The sequence below is a fragment of the Lissotriton helveticus genome, chromosome 2_1 (assembly GCF_964261635.1).
Source record: "Lissotriton helveticus chromosome 2_1, aLisHel1.1, whole genome shotgun sequence".
NCBI classification, from domain to species: domain Eukaryota; kingdom Metazoa; phylum Chordata; class Amphibia; order Caudata; family Salamandridae; genus Lissotriton; species Lissotriton helveticus.
The window spans coordinates 1,729,124,065-1,729,144,973 of record NC_136059.1 but is presented as its reverse complement, the minus strand read 5'-3'; the positions used below and the strand labels follow the sequence as shown (position 1 = coordinate 1,729,144,973).

General features: G+C 46.0%; 1 protein-coding gene and 1 long non-coding RNA gene across 3 annotated transcripts in view; one reads left to right on the top strand and one right to left on the bottom strand.

Annotated features, from left to right (window-relative positions):
• Nucleotides 1–20,909, top strand: part of FSD1L (fibronectin type III and SPRY domain containing 1 like) — a 377,078-nt gene that overhangs the window by 263,513 nt on the left and 92,656 nt on the right. For both annotated transcript variants that reach the window (XM_078676672.1, XM_078676671.1), the window contains one exon: nt 16,427–16,527. In XM_078676672.1, coding sequence (XP_078532798.1) covers nt 16,427–16,527 — 101 coding nt within the window. The remainder of the gene's footprint in view (nt 1–16,426; nt 16,528–20,909) is intronic.
• LOC144818863 (uncharacterized) lies at nt 780–1,644 on the bottom strand. Its single transcript, XR_013607171.1, has 3 exons — nt 1,589–1,644; nt 1,415–1,475; nt 780–930 (listed from the first exon to the last, which is right to left on the bottom strand). It is a non-coding gene; the product is annotated as an uncharacterized LOC144818863 (long non-coding RNA).

Below are 20,909 nucleotides of genomic sequence, written 5' to 3'. Positions count from 1 at the left end.
GGACCTGGCCCACTTAAAGCCCTGATCTTGACTACCAAGCTATCTAGTTATATCTCAGCCCAACCTGAATTATGCTCACCTGCTTATTTAGCTGCTGGTGCCGTTGAAGTTACTTCATCAGGTATGTGTAGGTGGGTATAGTAGTCCTTGACTCGGTTGCAGCTTTGGTATCTGACTTTATCCCTACCTGGATATTTGTAAGCCTTGACTCATCTAGGATATGGTATGTCTGTAGTAGCTCCAAAACAATTGAGGAAGTGAAGAGGTGTTGACAGAATCACCCTCCGGTCAGATATGTATAAACAAAAAGATTCTATCAAAGTGTAGTGATTTTTATTATTTTTATTAAATACTGTGGGTGAAAAAAACTAATAGATGAGCTCTCTCTTAGGGTGGTAAAGATGGGAGCACAGTGTGCTTTTTAAAATACCCCTCACACACTAAAAAAATCCAGTAGTGTCATGCTTCATCATTGGGGTCTTCCCGTCCCTCTACGGGGTGGGGCGTGCTACGACCTGACCGACTACGCGGGAGCACTAGTATAGTGACAGGACTATGTGACTGTGCAAGTGTGGGTGATGTCAGTGAAGTGTAGGGACCTAATTATGTGTGGGAATAAAAAAATTAAAAATCCTCTGGCTAGTGGAAAAAAACAATTTATTCACTTCCCTAGCTGGGGACGTTAAGAAGGGGGTTTTGGGGTAGAGCAATTCGCTACTACCTGGTCTACATGTTTCGTAGGCAGTCCCCTACTGCCTACTCATCAGGACCTTCTAATGGTCCCTACTGGAACAAAGCTCAGTTGCTAAATGTAATAAGCCTGTCGTCCTAGAGACCAGCAGTAAAAATCCACTGCTAGTTTCTGCTTCAGGGCATGAGCTGGCCCTCTGTAAGCAAAAGGTTTCAAAAATAATGACCTGAATGTGGTCTCTGTAAAATAAGGAGAAAAAAAAAGGGAGAGAAACATACAGAATTATACAATGATACTGTAATCTGTCTGTGAATGCTCATTATTGTTGGCGCCACAGGAGTTGCAATTGCCCATACCACAGATGATACACGTAAGACTTTATGGACAGAATGATTGGTCAATCCTCCATCCCCTAAATGTTTGTTTCATAATGAACATTGTCACGCCCCTTTTGATATAGGCTGTTTTTATGGCGCGAATGATAATGCAATCTGCCATCCCCTATATGTTCGTTGTTGTCGACGAACGTAGGGAAGCCCCTTGTAATTAGGGCTGTATCCATCATCAACATACACACACTCTCACGACTCAATACATACAACGGAACTCTGCAGGGTAAAAATAGAGGAACCCGACTTGATCAATAACTGTAGTGATCTGAGGAACGATCGTTCTAAAAACCAAGGGGCACACCCCAATCATAAAGTAGTGTGCAATACATACTGCTGTTGCGCAGAAGATATGCCCCATGAGCTGGTACTTGGTAGGTATTCAACGCGGCGTCCTGAAAAGAGAGAGACCGCGCCCTTAGCAAACTCGTCAATATACACCCATGTCATGTAGCCCTCGTCTTGTTAGCCAAGTGTTTAGCGACTTTTGGCAAAGTCAAATACTCACAGTGACCGCTATATCATTAAGGCTTACTTCTACCACGAGGTACCGCTCCGAAGACTAGTCGCGTCTGCGGCTCAGCGGTTAAATGAGCTCTGCTTACGCGCCTGTTTCGCTTGGGGAATCTCCCGCAAACGCTAGAACGCTCACCCCAAGATGGCCGCCCTGGAATGGAACAAGCGTGTGCTGAAAACGGAAGTCTGTCTTCCGTATCCATTGGGAGAACCAATGTGATAGAATAGGAAGATACATTTTAAGATATATTTTAAAATAGCAAAATATCTCCTCCTCGCCCCCTGCATTAATACCAAGTTATCTGGAAAACAACTATGTTAATATATTACAGAGAAAAATTTTAGCTGAAATGCAATATAATGAAACCGGCTCCTGAGTGGCTCAGGGATGAATCTTTTGGCCGAACAATTATATTACCCATGTTGCCACAGATAATTAAAACAAAGATCAATATGATAATATATTACACAGAAACATGTTGTCCAAACAACAATGTTGTAACACGCTTCCTCGATTTCCCAGGGGTTACTGGTGTTGCCGGACAATTATCTTAGATAAACTATAGATCTACTTGGGATGCATACATGTCCGGATGTCTAGTAGGTTATAATGACGGGGTGCCTCCAACCGCAGGATTGGGACCTTTAATCCCCAATGTGTAACAAAATGTGGGCAATGGGTTGTGGGATGCTAGGGTGGATATTATCAGTGGATCACTGATAGGACGCAGGGGTCTCCTCGAGGCCACGGATGGACTGCCTCTCAATGGGATGATGGTGCGAGGCTTATAGCTGACCCCACGGAATTTCATCGTTCAATCCATGTTTGTTTGACTGGACACGGAAAACCCATCTCTGTTCTTTCTCTAGTAGATGTTTCTCATTGTCAATCTGTTCGATGACAGTCCAAGTGATGTCCTCAGGTTTGTGCCCACTTTCCAGGAAGTGGTTTGTCAATTTCGTACTCGCCTTTTTACATTTAATGGTGCTCTTATGTTCGCCTATTCTCAATTTCACTGCCCTGCTTGTCATACCAATGTATTCCAGATGGCAGGGGCAAGTAATGAGATAGACGACGTTCGAACTGTTGCAATTTGTAAAGGCTCTTTGTTCCCATGAGGTCCCGTTGTTGAAGGTTAGTTTTTTGCTCTTTTTGGTCAGGCAGCATACCTTACATCCGCCGCACGGGTAATGCCCTTGTACAAAGTTGGGATTGATTTGGGTGTTGGCTTTACTGTCCTTTGGTCTCGTGTGTACTAGTATATCTCTGACACTCTGTGCTCTTTTGTGTGAAAACATGGGTTTAGGAATGTCGAGACCTCCACTGTTCAGAATTCTCCAGTTTTTGTTGATGATCTTGCTAACTTGGTTGGAATTGGTGTTATATGTTGTAACACATATTGGTCGCTGTACTTCCACTGTTTTCGCTTTTTCTTCCAGGAGGCTGTCTCTGCAGTTGTTTCTCGCTCTTTTATAAGCTTGGTCAATGGTTCTCTGTGGATAATTTCTCAGTTGTAACTTTTTCCTCAGGTCATTAGACTGCGCTTTGAAACTAGCGACTTCTGTGCAGTTTCTACGGAGTCGCAGAAATTGACCGTAGGGTAGATTATCCCTCAGATGCCTTGGGTGGAAGCTCTGATACAACAAGAGACAATTCTTAGAGGTGCTCTTGAAATGTGTCGTTGACATTAGTCTTCCATGTTTGGGAAAGATGTTTAAATCCAAAAATACCAGATTGGTTTTGGTAGTGACACTGGTGAATTTAAGGAACTCGTCTTGGTAGTTGAGCCACGTGAGGAACTGCTGGGCGGTCTTATCATCTCCATCCCAGATGATCAGGATATCATCAATGTACCTCTTCCAGGTCAAGATCTTTTGTCGGAAGGGGTTGCTGGTACTTAATATTTTCGTCTCCTCAAGATGGTGAACATAGAGACCAGCTATGCTTGGAGCAAATGTGCTTCCCATGCTGGTCCCATGTTTTTGGAGGTACAGGGTCCCATTGTGCTCAAAAAAGTTCTCCTTAAGTGCCAAGGAGCAACATTCCATAACCACGTTCCGTGGGGTCTGGTACTCCCAGTCGTCGGCAAAAAGTACATCTTCAATAATTGCCAAGGTGTCGTTGTGTGGCAAACTCGTGTACAGACTTTCCACATCACAGCTTATTAAGAGTTGTGTCTCTGGGTCAAATGACACCTCTTCCAGTAGGTTTAACACATCTTTTGTATCTCTCAGGTAAGTGGATGTCCTCTGTACCATTGGTCTTAAAAATGCGTCTGCAAACCTAGAAACTGGTTCGAGAACTGACCCAATCCCTGATACTATGGGTCTCCCTGGTGGGTTCTCGAGATTCTTGTGAACAGAAGTCGCTAGTTTCAAAGCGCAGTCTAATGACCTGAGGAAAAAGTTACAACTGAGAAATTATCCACAGAGAACCATTGACCAAGCTTATAAAAGAGCGAGAAACAACTGCAGAGACAGCCTCCTGGAAGAAAAAGCGAAAACAGTGGAAGTACAGCGACCAATATGTGTTACAACATATAACACCAATTCCAACCAAGTTAGCAAGATCATCAACAAAAACTGGAGAATTCTGAACAGTGGAGGTCTCGACATTCCTAAACCCATGTTTTCACACAAAAGAGCACAGAGTGTCAGAGATATACTAGTACACACGAGACCAAAGGACAGTAAAGCCAACACCCAAATCAATCCCAACTTTGTACAAGGGCATTACCCGTGCGGCGGATGTAAGGTATGCTGCCTGACCAAAAAGAGCAAAAAACTAACCTTCAACAACGGGACCTCATGGGAACAAAGAGCCTTTACAAATTGCAACAGTTCGAACGTCGTCTATCTCATTACTTGCCCCTGCCATCTGGAATACATTGGTATGACAAGCAGGGCAGTGAAATTGAGAATAGGCGAACATAAGAGCACCATTAAATGTAAAAAGGCGAGTACGAAATTGACAAACCACTTCCTGGAAAGTGGGCACAAACCTGAGGACATCACTTGGACTGTCATCGAACAGATTGACAATGAGAAACATCTACTAGAGAAAGAACAGAGATGGGTTTTCCGTGTCCAGTCAAACAAACATGGATTGAACGATGAAATTCCGTGGGGTCAGCTATAAGCCTCGCACCATCATCCCATTGAGAGGCAGTCCATCCGTGGCCTCGAGGAGACCCCTGCGTCCTATCAGTGATCCACTGATAATATCCACCCTAGCATCCCACAACCCATTGCCCACATTTTGTTACACATTGGGGATTAAAGGTCCCAATCCTGCGGTTGGAGGCACCCCGTCATTATAACCTACTAGACATCCGGACATGTATGCATCCCAAGTAGATCTATAGTTTATCTAAGATAATTGTCCGGCAACACCAGTAACCCCTGGGAAATCGAGGAAGCGTGTTACAACATTGTTGTTTGGACAACATGTTTCTGTGTAATATATTATCATATTGATCTTTGTTTTAATTATCTGTGGCAACATGGGTAATATAATTGTTCGGCCAAAAGATTCATCCCTGAGCCACTCAGGAGCCGGTTTCATTATATTGCATTTCAGCTAACATTTTTCTCTGTAATATATTAACATAGTTGTTTTCCAGATAACTTGGTATTAATGCAGGGGGCGAGGAGGAGATATTTTGCTATTTTAAAATATATCTTAAAATGTATCTTCCTATTCTATCACATTGGTTCTCCCAATGGATACGGAAGACAGACTTCCGTTTTCAGCACACGCTTGTTCCATTCCAGGGCGGTCATCTTGGGGTGAGCGTTCTAGCGTTTGCGGGAGATTCCCCAAGCGAAACAGGCGCGTAAGCAGAGCTCATTTAACCGCTGAGCCGCAGACGCGACTAGTCTTCGGAGCGGTACCTCGTGGTAGAAGTAAGCCTTAATGATATAGCGGTCACTGTGAGTATTTGACTTTGCCAAAAGTCGCTAAACACTTGGCTAACAAGACGAGGGCTACATGACATGGGTGTATATTGACGAGTTTGCTAAGGGCGCGGTCTCTCTCTTTTCAGGACGCCGCGTTGAATACCTACCAAGTACCAGCTCATGGGGCATATCTTCTGCGCAACAGCAGTATGTATTGCACACTACTTTATGATTGGGGTGTGCCCCTTGGTTTTTAGAACGATCGTTCCTCAGATCACTACAGTTATTGATCAAGTCGGGTTCCTCTATTTTTACCCTGCAGAGTTCCGTTGTATGTATTGAGTCGTGAGAGTGTGTGTATGTTGATGATGGATACAGCCCTAATTACAAGGGGCTTCCCTACGTTCGTCGACAACAACGAACATATAGGGGATGGCAGATTGCATTATCATTCGCGCCATAAAAACAGCCTATATCAAAAGGGGCGTGACAATGTTCATTATGAAACAAAACATTTAGGGGATGGAGGATTGACCAATCATTCTGTCCATAAAGTCTTACGTGTATCATCTGTGGTATGGGCAATTGCAACTCCTGTGGCGCCAACAATAATGAGCATTCACAGACAGATTACAGTATCATTGTATAATTCTGTATGTTTCTCTCCCTTTTTTTCTCCTTATTTTACAGAGACCACATTCAGGTCATTATTTTTGAAACCTTTTGCTTACAGAGGGCCAGCTCATGCCCTGAAGCAGAAACTAGCAGTGGATTTTTACTGCTGGTCTCTAGGACGACAGGCTTATTACATTTAGCAACTGAGCTTTGTTCCAGTAGGGACCATTAGAAGGTCCTGATGAGTAGGCAGTAGGGGACTGCCTACGAAACATGTAGACCAGGTAGTAGCGAATTGCTCTACCCCAAAACCCCCTTCTTAACGTCCCCAGCTAGGGAAGTGAATAAATTGTTTTTTTCCACTAGCCAGAGGATTTTTAATTTTTTTATTCCCACACATAATTAGGTCCCTACACTTCACTGACATCACCCACACTTGCACAGTCACATAGTCCTGTCACTATACTAGTGCTCCCGCGTAGTCGGTCAGGTCGTAGCACGCCCCGCCCCGTAGAGGGACGGGAAGACCCCAATGATGAAGCATGACACTACTGGATTTTTTTAGTGTGTGAGGGGTATTTTAAAAAGCACACTGTGCTCCCATCTTTACCACCCTAAGAGAGAGCTCATCTATTAGTTTTTTTCACCCACAGTATTTAATAAAAATAATAAAAATCACTACACTTTGATAGAATCTTTTTGTTTATACATGTCTGTAGTAGCTGCAGATCAGTGCCTTTTGTATGCTATTTGGGTCCTATACGGAGGGCGGTGGGGGGTGATAACTGCACTGAGATCCGCTGCTGGGTCGAAGACGGGCGGAGTTTACTTTCGCTCGCTCCTCTCCACGAGCCTTCGAGTGCATCCTAAGGTTAAAAGCAGCTGTAAATAGAATACACTTCAGCTCCTTCTATTTATAGGCGCAAGTGCGGACGGGGTGAAGGAAGGGGGCGCTAAACCTGAAAAGCAGATGAGATGGGAATACATAAACATATTACTGAATCTCCAAGCGTGGTATCGCCGCACCTTCTCGCCCATTTTGCCGCCCCTGGGCAGTAGCACTGGGTATTCATGTACCTTACACGGGCTTCTCGAGGCCTCGTAAAGCTAACATTGGCATGAACATCTTCCATGGGAAACGTGAGAGCATTAAATATTGTCATCACTGGAATCCGAGGGTGGCGGTAATATAGCACTAAGCGAGAATATAAACCGTGAACTGGACCTGCGGTATTTTTCTGAGGCGGCCAGGGGATCCCTAGCACAAATTTAATTCTTTGTAGGTACTGTTTTTAAATGACGCGGAATAAGAGTTAGAAACGTTGTTTTTAGCCTGTACATGAGGCATTGGTGCCACCTAGTGGACATTTTAGTAGTTATATTCTGTTCCTTTAGTATCTTATTTCGAAGGACAGGTCGCCATCTGGCTTTCAAGTGGTTTGTCCTGAAATCGGGTACTCTCACTCATCTAGTGCAATTAAAAATAAGTGAGCTGCGCACATTTCTCCTGAACTCCGCCATCAGCGACTTCAAACTGTAACTTTTTTGTTATGTTACGAAATGTTTCTGTACAGCCTAGTGTGAGGTGAATTGAAGCGCAGATGAAAAAGCGCTTTCCACTTGGCAAATATTTTAGATGCAATAGCTGTCACCCCCTTTCTAACAGCAGCGAGCGAAGTCGTAGGGGGAGCAGTTTTGATGGACTAATGTGAAGTCTTGCTGGCTTTTTTGTTGCATCGTGCTGCCGATACAAGGGGAAGTAGCAGGTAGTCTGGTACCCTCTTGTGATGGCTTCAGCTCCGACTTCTATATCCACCCTCGCATGCATGGAACAGCAACTGCCGAGGATTGCATTAATTAAGAGTGTTAAATACGGTTTGATATTGGACTGGTTTTAAGAGCGCGCTCCTTATCTCAGGGTGTATAATTCCTGACGCCGAGTACTTTTGTACTATATTTTTAAAGCACGAGGCAACAATCCGATCATTGTAGTCCAACACAGAACTTTGCGAACTTTTCTTTTTATATAATTTCAAAACGACCGTTGTTCACCGTATTATGTGTCTTGAACTTGGGAAAGGTTTTGTTGTGCTTAGAAAAGTGTGTGCTATAAAGAAAACAAGCTCAGTGGAAGTTAATATACGCTGGCCGCTTTTCATGATGGTGAGGCCGGCAGTCAACTCTGAGATTTGTCTCCTGCCAAATGGTAAGCACTGATGAAAGCTCAGATTATAAAATTCATTAACAGTTGTGCCTTATACATTGTATTGATTTGGTGCCAAAGCACAATAACAATCAATCAAGCATTTGTATAGCGCGCTACTCACCCGGAGGGTCTCAAGGCGCTTGGGGAAGGGGTTCCGCTACTGCTCGAACAGCCAGGTCTTGAGTTGCTTCCTGAAGGAGAGGTGGTCATGGGTAAGGCGGAGGTGGATGGGGAGGGAGTTCCACGTCTTGGCAGCCAGGTAGGAGAAGGATCTTCCTCCCGTGGTGGTTCTTCGGATGCGGGGAACGGTTGAGAGGGCGTGGTTGGTCGAACGTAGCTGGCGGGTGGGAGTGTAGAAGGTCAGGCGGTCGTTGAGGTATCTGGGGCCTTGGTCGTGGAGAGCTTTGTGTGCGTGGGTGAGGAGTCGGAACGTGATTCTCTTGCTGACGGGGAGCCAGTGCAGGTCTCTCAGGTGTCCGGAGATGTGGCTGTGTCGGGGGATGTCCAGGATGAGTTTTGCTGAGGTGTTCTGAATGCGCTGGAGTCTTTTCTGAAGTTTGGCTGTGATTCCGGCGTAGAGGGAGTTACCGTAGTCCAGTCGGCTGGTGACAAGGGCCTAGGTGACAGTCTTCCTGGTTTTGGTGGGGATCCACCGGAAGATCTTACCTAGCATGCGAAGGATGTTGAAGCATGACGAGGAGACTGCGTTGACTTGTCTGGTCATCGAGAGGGAGGAGTCCAGGATGAAGCCCAGGTTGCGTGCGGGTTCCGTTGGTTTGGGTGCGTTGCTCAGGGCAGGGGGCCACCAGGAGTCGTCCCAGGCGGAGGGTGATGATCCCAGTTCAGTTTTAGGCAGCAGTTCATCATCCACTCAGCTACGTCTTTCATCCCTTCGTGTAGGTTGGTTCTGGCAGTGGCGGGGTCGTTGGTGAGGGAGAGGATCAGCTGGGTGTCGTCGGCGTAGGAGATGATGTTGAGGTTGTGTTGGCGTGCGATGGCCGCGAGGGGGCTCATGTAGATGTTGAACAGCGTGGGGCTGAGCGATGATCCTTGTGGTACGCCGCAGATGACTTCGGTGGCCTCGGATCTGAACGGGGGGAGGCGGACTCTCTGTGTTCTTCCGGCGAGGGAGCAGATGATCCACTCCAGTGCCTTCTCCTGGATTCCGATGTTGTTGAGGCGCTGCACTAGGGTGCGGTGGCAGACCGCGTCGAATGCTGCGAAGAGGTCCAGGAGGATGAGGGCCGCTGTTTCCCCGTTGTCGAGCAGGGCTCGGATGTCGTCGGTGGCTGCGATGAGGGCGGTCTCGGTGCTGTGGTTGGCCCGGAAGCCAGACTGCGAGTGGTCAAGGGATCCATTTGTCTCGAGGTATGCGGCCAGCTGTCTGTTGACGGTCTTCTCGATGACTTTGGCAGGAAAAGGAAGGAGCGAGATGGGGCGGTAGTTTTTGAGGTCGGTGGGGTCCGCTGATGGTTTCTTCAGTAGGGCGCAGAGTTCGGCGTGCTTCCAGCTCTCTGGGAAGGTGGCGGTGTCGAAGGAGGCGTTGATGATGTCCCGGAGATGGGGTGCGATGATGGAGTCGGCCTTGTTGAAGACGTGGTGAGGGCAGGGGTCGATTGGTGATCCGGTTGGTTTTCCGGAGTGCAACACAGATGCATTTTAGGTACTTTTTCTATAACATGATCTTTTTCTCTCTTTTTAGTCTCTTCTAGCGTTGCAGCGTGCATGCGCTGTTCGCTCTGCAAGACATATATATTTTTTTTTTAATGAGTTCTATATAGCGCGTACTAGACCCGAGACATCGGGTATCAGTGCTTTACATGAGTACCAATTTCGTTACAGACGGACACATTCATTTTTGTTAGGCACAGGAAGATTAAGTGATTTGCCCAGAATCACAGGATGTTGAGCGTCGTTGCTGAGACTCGAACCCGGCTCCCGAGCTTCGAGGTCGACAGCTCTACCCGCAAGGCTAAATTGTTGATGAGGAGTTTTCTGAAGGGGACGTGAAGCCCCACCCATCATTTTCATTGTCTCGCGTCACCGTTTATGCTAAACGGGGGCCTGCTATTGGAAACTCGTTTTTTTGTTGCTGCCCTTTCTCCTTTTCGGATGGCCCAGCCGAACAGGATCGTTTCCTTTACTGCTGTTGTGAGGCTATTTCTTATCTCAAGGGGGCGTGTAGTGACGGATCATGTTTCCGTCGCACAACGCGCATGGCACTCTTTCACTTTCGGAGCAGGCCATCTCCCGGGTCGCGCTGTGAACGTGGCGGATTGAGCCTCCGCTCACAGAGCCCCCACTGAACTCACTGCCGAACGGAGCCTTAATGAATGAGTCCAGAACTATTGGATCTGCAAGTAACTGATCCATGTCCGAGCAGGGATGGGGTGTGTCCACGGCCGCCTGTACATGCCCGGAGTTCCAGGCTCTGCCCGAGGTGTCACCGTCAGCCGCTCCTGGCCGGCTCTGCAGCCGCGCGATGCACACGTGTAATTTGGGATGATTGGTGTCTCAGAGTTGCAGGGAGGGGCGGGCTCCGGGATTGTAAGCGATTTACAATCTGCGGAGACGCTCCAGAGAGTGCAGCCGGCTCAGCCTTCATGGGTGAAGGGTGGGAAGGGGCGGGGCCGCACTCAGACTGCATGCCAAGGAGCCTGGAGGCTGCACATCGCTGCAGAGCGCTCCTGCTGGAAGGATGGGCCATCATGAGCGCGCAGCTACAGGCATACGGTGCGCAAACAAGACTACTCTTAACAACTAGGGAGACCGGGTGAAGAGACAGGGGCGCACATCTGTACTGCCCGCCCCGCTACCCCTTTTCTCCATCTACCAGTACACAATGGGTTTATGCTGCGGTTAGGAAAAAGCTCCAAAACGGACACCCCCCTTTCGAACAGCACCTGATAAAAGGATGGTGCGGTCAGAAGTGCGCAGGACACAGCAGGCCAAAACCTGCACCCCGCCACCACGCTGGGGGTGCGGAGATGTACTTTTCTGTAGGGACCTCGCACCTGAACCCCCTAACAGCTCGGGAGCCCCAGTTAAAGGGACGGGACTTCGGTAGTTTTGCACACCTTCTTAGCACTGTTTATTCGATGTGTAAACCAGCACACAACACCTACATAACGCCAGTAGCACCCTGTCAGAAGTGTGCAGGAAAGCCATACACACCATCACACTAGGTGCAAAGTTGAGGTACAGGACTGCAAGGAGCTCGCAGCAACACACACAGTGGGGAAAAAAACCTAGACCCCGTCTCCCTCAATCCCCACCAAGCATATGTTGAAGGGATAGTCCCCTCCACCCCCCCAAACGAGCGGCACCAGAGACAACATAGGGTGCCTAAACCTGTACCGCCACTGTAACGCGCAGTGAAGGGATGGCACTTCCAGGAGATCGCTCACAAGAGCATGGACTCATTGTGCGTCCTCGAGTACCCAAACGAGCACCCCGGGAGCTCCGAGTGCTACACACATGGGTTTGTCAACATGTACACCTGCAAGCACTCGGAATGCCTGCTGCCCCTGGCACAAGTGGGGTCCAGCAGTGTATACCCCCATACCACCACGCCAAGATCTCAGCCCCACACACAAGCAGAACAAAGAAGCGAGCGTCCCTGTGGTCTGTGCTGGGGATCGCACTGCGCCGGCCCCAGATTCAGTACCACTGACAAGCGCACCTCCAGAACTTGGATAAGAATTTCAGCCTCGGCGTAGGTCGCAGGAGTTGCGCACACGCAAAATGCGTTCACGGTGCTTAGGGACCGTTTCACCATATTCCACTTAATCGGAGTACCGACTCTGGTCACAGTACACTCGCAACTGAGTTTGTGCAAGTGTGGAGGTAGCGTGGGGGTCTGTTAATAATGCTGCTCTGGTAAGAGAATAGAAAGAAACGCAGCTGGCCAGTCATTACACACATTTGTGATACATGCAACAACCGCAATACAAAGTCAGTAAACTCTATAACAAGTAGATTCAGCAAACCAAAAATTAATCATTTTACTAACTTGTTTAAAATTTGAATATTTTCCTATTTTGACAAAACCGCCTCGCGTTGCTTAATAAAACATGAGCCTCAATGTAGTTCTGTTTTGCATTGGGGCATTTGTCATTTAAACTATTTCTAATCGGCTACCAGAAAGCTTCACAACTGGTAGCGGCCCAATCCTTAATTGCAGCTTCATCACAGAATTATGAAACCTATCCAGAGATCAATGTCCTTGTGTATATAGGTGTGAGATTATTATGACTACAGTGCAGGTGTAAGGGACTATTACTTTAGATAGTTGTGAGTACACTGTGTGGATTTACGTGTGATATTACCTTTAATGTGTGATTAGTAATATACACTCAGAGACCTTATCCCAAAATAAGTGGGTATTACCATTTTTAATGCATTCAGTTTATATAATATAGAAACAATTCATAACTAAAAGACTCAATTTACAATAGAAAACTCACACTAGTACAAATGCAATGCAATAGATTAGACAATAACAACAAAGTGAGCTATTGCCTTTTGGCATTACACCATTTGATTAATACTTCACAAAAGGATAAAAAAGCAAAGAAAAACTTACAATGCCAACAGCTCAAAATAATGTCAGTGCGAGAACTATTGCATTGTAAATGCTTGCATTTCAAGTATCTCCTGTGGCCACAGACCTGTAAATTGAAGAACTGAAGTCCTCTTCAGGGGTTACAGGCTGTGCAGCTTCCGGAAAGCGTTAAGTAAATCTGACATCATTTACTTAATAATTTATTAGCATGCTTAGTAATTTGCCTCCCTCACCCGTACCGTTGTACAAAAGACACACTAATTGGTACATAGATCATAGGTGTTAGATGGATGGCATTGACCTAAAATGATTAGTTGTGGTGTAATGTAATTGTGCCTTTGTGTGGAAATCGTTGGTGAAAAAAGGCATACATATATGATCAAAGAGAAGACCGATGAAAAATACTAATTTTTACAGTAGTATAGGGTAGTTGGGTAACTAAACACTTGGGTCTGTAGAGTTGCGGGCAATGGCATTTCAGAGAGTTCTGGTATAGCGGGTTTACAAGTTAAAAGAAAGAAACTGGGTAAGGCGCTTGGTGGTTTTGGGGAGACTAGGAGATTATCGTTCGAATATTTTAGATTCTGGGTCAGTGTGTAATGAGGTAGACTGTCATAGAGGCGATTGGCGGCTATTGAATGTAAATGTAAATGTAAATGTAAATTGATACTTGTATAGCGCACTACTCACCCGCAAGGGTCTCAAGGCGCTTGTACGAATACTGCTGTGGAACCCATCCTGGCTTTCCCTGTGAGGTGTCCACTCCTGGGCACCCCCAAGGTGGAGGCCAGGCATTCTTAGCGTTGTGGGGGCCGTTGTGGATATTAAGCAAGCTATTGCCCAGAGTTGCAGAGTGGGACTCCATGATTGGAATAGGCACCGAGGCGAGAATTATCAGGTCCGTGGAATTTTTTAGCCCAAGACCTGCCGAGGCGGGGAATTGAAACCTAGTCCCAGGCTAGACCTCTGCATCAGGGTCTGCCGCTCTAACCATTGAGCCACACTTCTCCACTGGAACTCTCACAAGGTTGCATATGACCCTTTTTGGCAGAGAGCTTGCCAGCTTGCTTCCAGTTACACGTGGATAGACTGTAGCAGATTCCAGTGCAAAGGAACTTGTCCAAAATAATCTTTAAGGAAGACCTACTTGGTAGACTTGCATCCTGCCAAGTACTAGTTGATGATTGTTTTAGCTGTGTTGAATGGGGTATCCAGTAGATCGTGCATACGTACAGTGTTTGATACCGTGCTGCAGTGGCTGTAGTGATTATGAATGATCCCGTTTTCATGGAAGGGCTGATTAGATCCCCAAGTGCTCTAGCGGAGCAGGCAAACGTTGGAGGAGTTTAATAAAGGGAACTGTCAAGCCATCCAGTCCCACACTGAGGAACATTAGTGAAGGAGGGTTGAATGGCAGAAAAAAAGAAAAACATATGGCTAGCATCAGTGTGGGGCCTATGAGAACCCAAATAAGGAGATAGCTTTACTTTTATTTATTCAATTGTTTGGTCTCTCATAAAACCATTACACCAAGCAACATGTTTTACAGCCAAGATATCCTAATAAAAAAGACATTAATAGAATTTTAAAATACTTAATCCTAATTCTACATTCGTTGGACCTTAAATTTTCTGTTAAAATTGGAAAAACCATATCATAAAAAACCGTGTATGACAGCTCGTTTTCCTTACAAGTTTTAAGGAGATAATGTCCTTGAAGGAGGTAGTGTAGAGTGAGAAAAGTGTGATGGGCAAGGTAATAGTCCTGTTGGTTATCCACTGGCTGTGAAGTGGGTGTTGGGAGCTTAAGTCCCAGGAACAGAGAGTGGTCAAGCAATCTGTTTACTAGCCATGCGATGACTAGTGATTGAAAAGAATGTATTAGAATAGGTCCGTTAACAGTGTATTGTCAAAGGCGGCAGATAGATAAGAAATAAGAGTTGGGGACAAAAAGTGATTGTTTTGGGCAGTGGTGATAAAGGTGATTGTTCAACAGTGCAGCCTCTGTCCATTAATGTACATGGAAACGTGTGGAAAGGTGTGAGTGAGGCGAAGCCAGTGTGTGAGATGGTTGAAGGAGTTGTTCAAGTATTTTGTCAAAAGAGGCTAGATGAGACAGTCGTAGATGTAGAATGGACAATTGTAGGTGTAGAGTGGCTTAAATTGTTTCGGTATTAGTATAATTAATAGTTTTTTCAACTCGGGCCTTGTTCGAAATGTGTGTTGTTTAGCGAGTGATGAGAGAGAAATTGTGAAAATAGAATATGTTGATTATTGAGAGTCATATTTACATCACTACGGAGGATGACTGAAATGGCAGGTACAAGTAAGTCAAAAATAGTGTCAAGATTGTCAGAGAATGTATCAGTTCTGCCTAGGGGGCGGGGGTAGTCCTGTTTGTATGCTTTGAAGAAAGCATTGAAGATGTGGAGTAGTATTCGATAGATGAAGGGAGGTAGTTAGTGAGGGTGGTTGTAATCGATTTGTTGAGGAGCATGGTGGGGCATATGATAAAAGCTGGCACAATGTGCAGAGTGCCGCTGGTTTGGCGGAGTCTGAGAGGAGAATCCAGGTCTCATTGATCTCTCTGCAGTACATTGCAGGGATGTGAGTGCCAAACAAGGTGGTGATAAAACGATGTCTGGTTACAAACAGAGGGGGCATGCCAGGAACAAAGTGAGACCAAGAATAAGGCAGGACTATGATGCGAAAGCTCAGAGGCTTGTGTTTAGAGTTCTTTCTCTAGGCCATCAGTAAGGTGACTTGGGTGATTTGAGGAGGTGGCGTTGCATTGGGAAATTAAAAGCGGCTGGTATCCACTGTGTAATGTGATGGCAGGTGACAATGGGTAGTGAGGTTGTCCAGGTAGGCTAGAAAGTTATGGGGAGTGCGAAGGGGAGGGTTATTACTAGAGGTAGTAGCGTGTGAGTAGAGGTGTAGTAGGTCAGATATCTGTGCCTGGGGTATGAGTGACTGTTCGTGTCTGCATACATACACAATGTAATCTTCAAATACACACCGTGCAGAGTCGGCAACAGCAAGAGTGGCTGTGGTTCAATTTCCTTTCATGTTGCAGAGTTTTTGGATCACTTATAACTTTGATCCCTTTCGGTGGATTGGCAAAGTATGATGTATAGCTAGATCTCACAGGAACATTTTCCTTATCTGCTTGCTTGCTTTCTTATCTGGCAAGAAATGTCTTTTGATAGATCAGTTTCTTGATTTAAAGCCTTTGTCTACATTTTCATGGCTCCCTGACCTCGATTACAAATATTTATTTTAAAACCTTTTGCGTAAACTGTGTGGGTGCACGGGAATCTGTGTGGGCAAATTTTAAGCTGTGTGGTAAGCTGTGGGTGCGTGATAAGCTGTGAGCGTGGTTGTAAGCTTTGTGGGCAAGTGGTAAACTGTGTTGGCAAGTCGTAAGCTGTGTTGAAGAGGAGAACACTTTTCCACTTCATTGCTGCACACGTGTGAGGTTTCTTTTGCTTTCTGCTCCTGTTTTCTTTGGTTTTGTGTGTAAATACTCTGTTTCCTCTCTTGTAGAAGTGGAACGCCTTCACCCAAAAGGACATCGGTGACCACCCGGCCATCGCTGGTGAGGGGCAGCAGAGACCGCTTTACAGGGGAATCCTACACAGTGCTGGGTAGGGATGCCACTTGGTCAGCTTTGCCAAACAAGCCCCCTATTCACGTCTCTCCTGTGTCCAATCACAGTGTAGTCTTTCTGCTTCATGAGCATTATCTTCCAGATGCAAAACGCCCACCTGTGTGGCCCCACCCCCACTCTAGTAGTAATCGTATACAGCAGGAAGTGGCCTCACCAGCTGCGAGTGTTTTTTTTTTGGGCCAGACTCCATTTCCTTGCCAATTACTGTAAATAGTTTTAAAAATAACATTAGCAGCTACTGTAGTCTGGACGCATTAGTGGAATCGATATGTGAACATGCACTGCAGAGCTATCAAGTCGCACAGCGTCTGTCTTGTTGCAGGCCAGCAGGCATGTGTAAAACTGATACACCAGCAACATGGAAAACACCAGATAGTCCAATTATAATCTTCGAATAAGGGAATTGTATGCACATGCTAGCAAACATGCTACATTTTTAGTTTCAGTCCCCCTATAGCCCTATCATCATTTCTGTGTTCTTTTGTTACAGTACAAAGCATGCCAGAGCGGCTCACCCCGTCACCAAGCAAGTGTCTAACGAGAGCTAGACTTGAAAGGACGCTGCTTTTCTTCCTTATATTACACTTAAGTGATTCATATTTATTGCTTGTCGGTTTCAGGAATTCTTAAAAAATCACATACATCAAAAACCATATTTGTAACAATAGACCATACTAAAATACAAAACTAAGGAAATCGCCCATAATCGTCCTTTTTTGCCCAGTACAAGCTTGTGGTCAGTGCTTTTCAAATCAGGCGCACCTTCCTTACATTATCATTGTAGATTAAACGCTTCAACTTGAAATAGGTGGTAAATGCTTTGTATTTCTTTCAGGAACCATTTTTTTCGAACTTTGCAGCATAGTGCAGATGAAACGTGTTTTACTCGGTGCTTCACGCACAGATAAAGGAAATGGTGTACATCCAAGTCATATCATATTTACTCTCCCCAGAATAGTGATTCCCCTCAATGAACACTTTTATGATGTCTGTGCAGAGATTTCTGCGCTAAATAACTTCCCCTCTCAAAATAGAAAATCATTCCAGTACTTCCAATCTGTAAAAAGAAAAATCATCGGAAGCACTAGGATTCCAGAGTGGAGCGTGTTTTCCATTTCCATGATATGTTATGTTTTTTTATTAAGGACATTATATGACTCCCAGGCGTCCACCAGGCAGTGGAGAAAGATCGAAGAGGTACGACAGAAGAGGAGTTACTAGTTATGCGGAGAGCTTATTACCTGCTTTGGGTAGGCTGGTAACGGAAACATCTTTAATCCGCTTCTGAAGTAGGGTGACCAACTGGCATTGGTGCAAATTCAGGACAGTGAGTGTAAAAATTCAGGACAAAGGGTCAAAATTCAGGACACAAATTCAGGACAGGAGGTCAAAATTCAGGACAAAACTTCAGGACAATTGGATAAGTTTTACAGACACATCAGAGGTCGCGCAATAGTATATAAGTAAGCCCAGCCATATCCAAACATATTCAACCATTTGCAAACCTATCCATCATGTATCCTTCCACCTATCCTTTCACTCATCCATCCCTTCATCCATCCTTTATCCATCCATCCACCCTTTCACCCTAGCCATCTGTACACTCATCCATCCACTCTTCTACCCATCCATCTATTCACTCATCCACCCAGCCATTTACCCTTTCACCCATCCAGCCATCCTATCTCTTACTCATCCATCCACCCAGTCACTCATCCTTCCACCCTTTCAGTCATCCATCATCCTCCCTTTCTGTCTCCATCGTCCCTTTCACTTAGCAATCTTTCCTTCCATCCATCCACCCACCCATCTATCTACTCATCCACTCATGAATCCATCCATTAACCCTATCACTCATCCATCCTTTCTCTCATCCATTTATCCTTTCACTCCTTCACTCATCTATTGATCCTTTAGTCCATCTACCCTCCCTTTCATTCATCCATCCTTACATCCACTCTTTCACTCATCTGTCCATCCATTCACCCTTGCACTTATCAATTAATCAATCCATCCATCATTTGTATGTATGTATGTATGTTTGGATTTATATAGCGCTTATAACCCAGGGGTCTCTAAGCGCTTTGCCTTGGGAACCCGTCCTGGCTTTTCCCTGTGAGATAGCCCCTACAGGGCATCCCCAAGGTGAAAACCAGGCATCCCGCCGCGGGGGGCCGTTGTGGAGATTAAGCAAGCTTAATGCCCAGAGTTGCAGAGTGTGAACCCATGATTAGGTCAGGCACCGAAGCGAGAATTATCGAGTCCGTGGACATTTGAGCTCGAGACCCTGCCGCGTCGGGAATTGAACCCTGGTCCCGGGTCTGACCTCTGCTTCAGGGTCTGCCTGCTCTAACCAGTGAGCCACACTTCTCCATCATTTCACTCATCCACCCACCCACCCACTCATCCTTTCACTCATCCATCCACCCTTTTACCCATCCAGCTACCCTTCCACCCATACATCCAGCTATTTACCTTTTCTCCCTTCCATCCTTCCACCACTCACTCATCAATCCATCCATCCATCCTCTTTTATTATCCATCTATTCAATCTTTCATTCATCCATTCACTAATTCATCCAGCCATCCACCCATCTCTTCACTTACTCACTCGCCCACCTTTTCATATTAATTTTGAGCTGAGCCTATTTGAGCTGCAGGAGCTATTCCTGGACTGGGACTGAAGCCACCCAGGGCAGAGACAGTATCCACCACAGGTGGGGGGGGGGGGGGGGGCGGGGAGAGGGGGAGGGACAGGAGCCATCACTGGGGGGTAGGGGGGCAGGAGTGGGAACAGGATCCACCAGGGTGGGCACAGGGGTGGGCATGCGGTATTCTAGTAACATCTTGGTAGGGCTCCTCGCCCTCTCCTGGACAAGACAATGAGGTCAGTCTCTCTTTCCAAAATGTTAGTTTTGCCATCCCCCACTGTGATGTACAGTACTTACAGGAGATACTCCAAGAGAACTGATTTAACTGATTGTCCTCCATACTTTGTTAATCAGTGTGGGTGCGATTGTGCCATTTCTTTATTTTATTACATTAAAGACTTCATGTTTGAAGAATCGAGGTTTGTTTACAATTTAGTGACAGTAATCAAGCTCTGTGCTGTGAAGAGAACCACGTGCTGCCTCTATGTAATCGGTATAATGCAGTCTACTACTTTGGGTGTGCTTGGTTGGAAGGATGTTGAATAGCAGTGTGTTTGTGTTGGAAGTGTTTTGGTGTTGTGCCTAATGACCAAAGTGATACACTTAACTTGTCACCTTTAGCATCGTCTGCATTGGAAGGGTGAGAGGTAGCACACCTGAGCATCATATTTGAGTCCGATTAGATGGCTGTGGGAGTGTCAGGGGAGTGTTTTGCTGGGGTGCGTGACAGTGCGTTGCACTTCTCTGCCTTGCTGGTGTGACTTATTAGCTGGGGGTCGTGCAATGAACAAGCAGTTAATCTCTTTGCCGCCCAATCCCACCCACGATAGCCAATGAATGCTGGACACTTTTTATGTTTGCAGCTTCTAGTTGGAGCTGTAAAAAAAATTTCTTAAAAAAAATCTTTCCTATTTGACTTTGCTCCAAACTTTGTTATGTTGTGACACCCAGAGGATGTGTGGAAACTTCCTCCTCCTTCCTCCAGTTGTATGATGTTTGGGGCCCTGGGCAGAAAGGGAATGTCTCACACAAATTGCAGAGACGTGACGCATTCGGGGCTGTTTGCATCTGAATAGATGCCCCTGCTCCTGAAGCTGCAGCCCCCCTCTGTCACCTTCAAGCACCTCTTAACAGCTCATCAAGGACTGGAGGTGTGAGGGGTGGGGGCTGCAGCTTCAGGAGCAGGGGCATCTATTCAGATGCAAACAGCCCTGAATGCGTCATGTCAAGAAGGGAGGTGAGTGAAAGCTGTGCCGGCTTTAGGGAGGTGCGACCGTGCCCTGTTAAAATTACGGACAAATGGCGTCCGTTAAAGAATCCTTCACGGACAACGGACAGATGGTCGAAATTACGGACTGTCCGTGAAATTTACGGACGGTTGGTCACCCTATTCTGAAGGCCCAATGAACATCCTTTATTCTATATGGCGCACATTACAGGCCGTGGTGTGGATCCTGTTTTCTTGATTGCCCTGAATGTAGTAAGTAGGGTATTAGAGGCATCTCAAAAATATGTTCTCCCACTCTTAGGGCGTCCCAAAACAGTTGCTCTTACATGCCTACGATGCAGTTACACACCTCAGTCCTCCATTGCCATAGGACAGATGAACTGTGTGTGGCTTGTCCTTTCAATGCTCCTCCGATGGCTCTAGCTTTATGGGCTGCCGCCCTATTTCATTGCCATTGGCAAATCCGTACCCTTGACACTC